This window comes from Scardinius erythrophthalmus (genome assembly GCF_964197995.2).
Source record: "Scardinius erythrophthalmus genome assembly, chromosome: 21".
Classification (NCBI taxonomy): Eukaryota; Metazoa; Chordata; class Actinopteri; order Cypriniformes; family Leuciscidae; genus Scardinius; species Scardinius erythrophthalmus.
In genome coordinates, this window is record NC_138241.1 from 25383215 (window position 1) to 25390137 (window position 6923).

A 6923-nucleotide genomic window follows, 5' to 3' on the forward strand; every position below is an offset into this window, starting at 1 on the left:
ATTTAAAGAAAAAATACCTTTAAAATCCACATGAAATGAAAATAAACCTTCTAGATCTTATTGTGAACCACTCATCTGTGCATAGGCTACATTTCTTTTTTATTTTGAAACATAGGATCAACTACTGATGTATGGGTACTATACCCATCCTACTTTCTTTTTCTTTTTGAATACTCTGTTACACTCTGTGTCACTCTTCCATATTGTGTCACAATATGGAAGAAAAGATCTGTCGCTACTTCTGTCTCATAGTGACTTTAGTTTAAAAGATTGTCAGTCTACTTGTGACAAAGTTTTAATGACATTTTAATGAGAAAGAAAAATCTCTTGACAGTTACAGGACTAACCTGATCTCGTGAGAAAATGTAACTATTTTATGAGGCAGCGATTTCATATGAATTTTATCAAATAAAAAGAAAAAGCCATGAAATTTACGATAAAAACCCAACAACTCTTGCCAGAAACTTAGGCTACTGTAAAAAATATGGTAGCAACATATTTAACTTAAATTTACAGTAAATATACCAACTTATAATAATATCTGTTTTGTGCCTTTATACACTAAACACCATCATGGTAACACATGACACTAAAGAAATGGAATAAACATTAATGTAACATAAAAACCTAATTAACTGTTTGGAAAAAAACTAAGAAGAAATATTATACATCATCAAATGTATGAAAATACATCAAATGTGAAGTGTCACATATGGAACTCTGGCAATGTCAATTTACTTTTTTTTTTCACTGTAAGAAAAAAAAGAACAAATGACTTGTTCTTTTTCACTTCCAAAAACTATAAATGTAACAGTATTTTACATGGTTAGATCTATTACAGTTATTCACCGTATATACATTAAGGAATACTGTTAACCAATTAACAGGTTTTTTATTGTCGCATTTTTACAGTCTTTTGCTATTAAAATCCCTTTTTTTATACAGTATATACTGTGTACATTGCGATTAATACAGAAATGTACAATTTTTAGAAAAAAGTAAGCATCATCAGTGGGGCGTAAGCAGATTATACAAAAATGTAACAAGATTGTACAAATGTATCCAAATTAGCCACCAATTCACCAAAATGTAAAATCATTACAGGATATATATAAAATAATAAAGTTATCTGCATAGAATGCGTTTTTGGAATGGTTTTTTGAATAACTCCGCAGACCCTTGTACAGCACCCCCGAAAATCTGCCAAAAGCTTAAAAACAGAAAACACAGGCCTTTTGCGGTCACATGGCAAATATGAAACAGACAGACAAGGAATTCCTGTTCTTTTCCATAACTCCTGAAGCCTTCTTAACAAAGGGCAAAGGGCTACTGTTGATAAGGTGGCTATTATAAACCACTTGGAAAAAAATGATCTTTTAAATCTCTTGGGTTTTAAATATATTAAAAACAAGAGCCTCTATACACACAGGTGGTTGAGCTCACCATGTCTTGCATTGTTCACCTGTGTACACAGGCACTTGAATAGACCTCATTCCACATTGTTCACCATTCATACAGCTTCAATAGAAGTTAGCAATACCTGAATCACTTACTCATAATTTAATAAAAGATCAAAGGCTCCTTTTAACCACACCACAATTACACGTTATTCATATTCTACTATACTTAAATTCATTCATCTGTAGGATCAGTTTACTTGCGTCCAGATTTGAGTTGGGCTTTTACACATACAGATAAAATAACATATTTGTTTCTTGCTAAAGAACACTAAAATTGCATCATTACTTAAAATGTAAGAATTTGTAAATTTGATCAAAGCTAAAAAGTCATTTTATCAGGTAGCAATGAGCTAAAAAAACAAATGATAATAGTTGCTTTGCTCTTATCTGATGCCCAGAGGTGTGGCTGCATTGCTTGGCATTCTTCCACACTCTGTTCTGGGGGTGTTAATCTGGTTTATATACACGTTTAAGGAACTGGAGACAGCATGGATTACTGACTGTATATAACATAAAATGCCTAGTAAATATAACAGGTTGAGGGTAAGCATTACTTTGTAGTATTTCAAATAAAATCTGAGGGGCATTTACATTGGTAACACCATTCTGCATTCTGTTTCAGTCTTAGATCTTAATGTATTTTGAGCTGTTTGTTCTTTGTTGCTTGATTAAAGTTTGTCCAGTTGACAGCTGTTCAACAGCAGCAGATTTACAATGTCGTGATTGAGTAAGGTTTAGTCTAACAGCAGACAGCATTTCCTTTGGGGTCTAAACACATTACGCTGCAGACAACTGTAGATAATCAGTCTAAGGAAATGGTGGGCAGTGTTATCACAGGATGGCCATGGTTAAATTGCATTAAGGGAACTAAACCAATTCATGGTCACAAAGTTGAACAAAGTTTCAAATCGAATCAGTCAAAACATGATCTATCATTTGAATAGAAAGTGCATTATTTATAAATTAATACGATTACGAATGAGTTATTTCAATCTTTATTGCAGAGCTTTAATGGTCAAAACCAATACACTTTGTCATGGCATGATCCGGCACTGAGTACTTCTCCCTTGATCTCCAGTTTCTGGTAATTGAAAATGTCTGAGACTAATTATATTGTGGACACAGCACGAAACAGGAAGAAAAATTGTAAAATAAATAAATCTTCTGGATTCACAGGTCACAGCTCAGTTATGCAGGGGAGATTTAAAAAGCAATACCAAAAAGCAATACAATAACATCCAGATTATTTGAGGAAGTAATGTTGGTATAGACAAACATTAATAACACAAATTAAAAGTCTATCAACATTTACTCATCCTCATATCATTTCAAACCTGTACGACTTTCTTCCTCCTGTTGTGCACAAAAGATGACATGAGGGTCAGTAAATAGTGACAGATTTTCATTTTTGGTTGAACTATTCCTTTAAGTATGTGAAGGGAACTGAGCTTCTTCTTTTGTAATGTTAAAATGGGACGACCTAGTGCAGTGAGTAAAATGTAGTATTAACCTCATGCTGTGAATGCAGCTCATTTGCTTGGAGAGCATCCCAGTGACAGCTTCATTGCTGTTTTTTAGAAAACCTTTCCACACCCCGTTCTCAACAAATGGCTGGCGCAGTAATGCACTCAGACTAAAGTCCCCATCTATACAGCTCAGATAATAAAAGTGTCAATTCTGTGACTAATCTATGCTACTGATCCTAAATCTCACTGGCCAGGTTGGGAAATCGTTTTAATAAGGTGTTGGCTTCCTTAGGCAAAAGCCGACCCTGAGTTCCCTGCTGTCCTTTGGCCTTGGTCTGCGCCTGTAAGAAACGAAATTAGAAAACTAAGTTAAATAAAAATTACTATTGCATGCATTTTAATTACTATTCCTCCTCAACAAAGGCTTTAAGATAATTAATTCTAGCTAACATTCAAGCTGTAGACTAGAGGGTAGATGCTAGCAGAAATACATTATCTCGCTAGATGCGTGAGGATGCCAAAAACATGGAAACGAGCAAGGTAAAAAAACAAAACCTAAAGATCTAGAAGGAAACTGCACTGCAAACTGGGAAACGTGTTCGCCATAACCAGGAAATGGCAGAGAAAATCTAGTTCTCCATTCATCCAAATTAGCCATTCCCATTTAATCATCAAAACCATGTTAATTCAGGCCATTAAATTGCTGTCAGCTATCATTAGGGTGTTTTACGGAGGATTTCCTGAGGATTGTGAGTTGCATGCCTGAAATACCTTTTCAACACATGTGTAGAAGGATGAGATTTCTTTAGAGCAGAGTGCATTGTTAAAGTCGTTCTGTTTCCAGCAAGCCATCATAAATGACATCTCTGTAACGCAGGTGGCCTCTGTAACAAAGAGATTATATCACCATGTAAGATTTTAGCAAAACAATGCATTACAACAGGCCTTCGATGTTGCCTTAAAAAAAGGACAACTAGCAACATGTGTATTTCCTGTCCCATTTAGGAAAGCAAAAATTATTTTTAGTGCATGCATGTCATTTTGGTTTAGCCAATCAGATAATGTTTCTTTTAATATGGAGACTGAGTGAGACCAAGTTACTTTTAATTGCTAAATGTATATGCTTAGAAAGATTTAAAGGGGTCCTAATATGCTCTTTTACGAAGTCTTGATTTTGTTTTTGGGTGTACTTGAATATGTTTTCATGCTTGATCGTTCAAAAAACGCATTATTTTTCAAATATTTTACATTATTACAGCTCCTCTCTCCCCAGTCTGGTTAAATACGTTGTTTTTGATGAAGCCCTTCCTTACGAAATCTGAAATGTGCTGTGAATGGTTAGCTGGCCCAGTGTGTTGTGACTGGCAGCGCGTGTTCGGGAAATGTCACGCCCCCTTTCTAACCGCGAGCTCTACTCGGATGTAAATATTAACGCTAATAATATTTCAAGTTTCAAGTACAGACCCTGACAATGTTAATGAACAACAGGATTGTGCTGAACGGATTTCAACCCAGATTTCACAGGACGTTTCAGAGTGATATGCTTTTTTTTTAAAATTGTCTTATAGATACAATGTTATCCACCATTTAATCATTTTTGTCAGAAAACTATGTTAACACAAACAGTAATCCATCACAAAATCATGTATAATTTTCCTAAGAGGCGGTGAACAGTCTTACAAAAGCAAGAGCTTACAAAAGCTAAAGTAAACACTACATCAATACTATAACGTTAGTTAGCAGGCTAGCGGAGGCAAAGCATTGCCCTTCGTCTACATCATAGCTATCATAGCAACTACAAAAAGCTTTTAATTGGAACTGTTAATAGAAAACACAACTACAAATAATAAGACAAGTTGTGATTCATAAACAACAGATTGTCCCGACAAAATGGAAAGGGGTACGTCTTTCAGGACAAGAGTTTGTTGGTATAGCCTGCATTGTACTCTCTTCTGGAGGCTGTTCTCCATAAAATGTGCAGCACACAGACAAACGTTATGGTTATAATGTTCAGGAAAAGTGTTAAAAATAAAATTTAACCTCTCTAAGTTCGTCAGCCTTAGGACAATTTTTTTCCAGGGTGTAAAAAACAGCGACAGCACTCTTCCTCTTCTCTAAAGCAGCCCAACATGGCCTCACCACCTTTGTTGCGTGTTCGCGGTGGCAGGGTTTATGTACATTTTAGGGTTTGTGATGTCACCAACCCAGGAAGAAGTTTGCTGTAGTCCCTACCAGCCGTTTGTTGTAGTCCTTAAAAAGCGATTTGTGTGAAGGAAAATATCTCCCTATGCATTGAACTTTGAGCGTCGTATAACTTTGCAGATGTTGTTTATGCTCAAACAGCAACTTTACACACTAACTAAGCACTTACTAAAGTTTTAAGATTAAAAAGTAAAATCATAATCAAGGACCCCTTTAAATAATACAAAACACTTTTTAATTGAACTACAGCTGATTTAAGTTGATATTAAAATATTAAAATCTTGAAATCTTTAATGATTCATATTAAGTAAATGTATGAATAACTTCTATGTTTTTATTAATATTTTAAGATGAACATCTGGACTCAAATTACTGGACTTAACGTTTATTTCTTAATCACCATTATATACTACATTTCATTATATGTTTTGCCCCCACAAATAAAACTACAGTGCTTTTTTTTTCATAAAACAAAGCATTTAAATACAATCTTACTATCGTCGTTAGCCTCATAGCATAATTGCCTATAATTTATTTTAAATAGGACGTAGGCAATTATGCTATGAGGCTAACGCTATGACATACTATTGGGAGATATAGCGTGACAACTGATATTTATATGCATTTTATGAAAGTAGTCTGCTACACTGCTATACAAAATCTTGTTGATTTGGGATATTTTTTTTCCTCTTCAAACGTGTGCTCCATATTCTCACTATCACTATATGGGAGATAAAGCCTGATGCATCAAATATGATACAAGACATAGCCTAGAACACATGCAAATTTCTTTTTGATTTTCTTTTATATTTTGTATAAAGGGTGAATAACTGTTCCATTAAAAAAATAGATACAACAAGCATTAACTTCGACAAAGGATAAATGAATAACGTTAACTTACATGCAAGCGAATAAACAAAACGTGAGAAGAAGTCAGTCATACCTAACCCGTTTAGCGCACATCCATTGAAGTTATGGACTAACAGAATTCGACTAACAGACATCTAAGAGTTTATGTACACAATATGTTAAATGAAAAAGTCCAAACCTCCTTTCTTCGGCTTGCGGTTAGCGACCTCATTCTTGAGAGCCAGAGGTTTGACGGCTTTCATTGCGGGTTTCCCATTCTGCCTGCTCAACAATCTAGCAACCTTCTCGTGAATCGCAGATCCACTCATGGCCTTTCTGTAATGTCTCCTCTCGATACGGTTAACAAATTAAATTCAAAATAAAACTGAAACGTAGCCTAACAATATAACAGTACTAATGATCAACTTTAATGTCATTGCCGACTACTTTCATGTGCAAGTCGCCATTTTGTGTCGGAAAGCGTTCTCGACTTGTTTTCATGGTTACCGCTGCTGACACTGTCGTAAAAGTATCATGAGCTGATTCTTTTCATGGCTGTCATCTATGGCTGTCATACAACCACAGATTGTTCACTGTTCAGACATCATTGGATGCACATAAAGTTATGTCAACTGTGAAAATAATAAATCAAGAAGAAGATATTGTTGAACCTCAAATATTATGAGCAAATTTTTATTGGCAGCAATTTATATCAGTTGATTTTTGTAACATTTGAAAAACTCATTTGATCAATACACTATTCCATGGCCAATTACACTGGGGAATGCAGGTAAGTGGTAAAATCTAGTGCAATTCAGAGTAGTTTCTAAGGTGTTCTGGCTTGTTCACCTTAAGGATTAACTCTAGTTTTAACAAGAACTACTGGACATAATTGTAAACATCAGGACAGGATGCCTTTAGGGGATGCAGGTTTTCCAATAAAAGT

The 6923-nt window shown here is 34.9% G+C and overlaps 1 protein-coding gene across 1 annotated transcript; it reads right to left on the reverse strand.

The window, feature by feature from the left end:
* Window positions 1-875: 875 nt before the first annotated feature.
* chchd1 (coiled-coil-helix-coiled-coil-helix domain containing 1) lies at window positions 876-6500 on the reverse strand. The gene is made up of 3 exons (XM_081350217.1): window positions 6177-6500; window positions 3698-3810; window positions 876-3267 (listed from the first exon to the last, which is right to left on the reverse strand). The coding sequence occupies exons 1-3, from the start codon at window positions 6304-6306 to the stop codon at window positions 3163-3165; spliced, it is 348 nt and encodes a 115-aa protein (XP_081206343.1). The 5' UTR covers window positions 6307-6500; the 3' UTR covers window positions 876-3162.
* Between the last annotated feature and the right edge of the window lie 423 nt (window positions 6501-6923).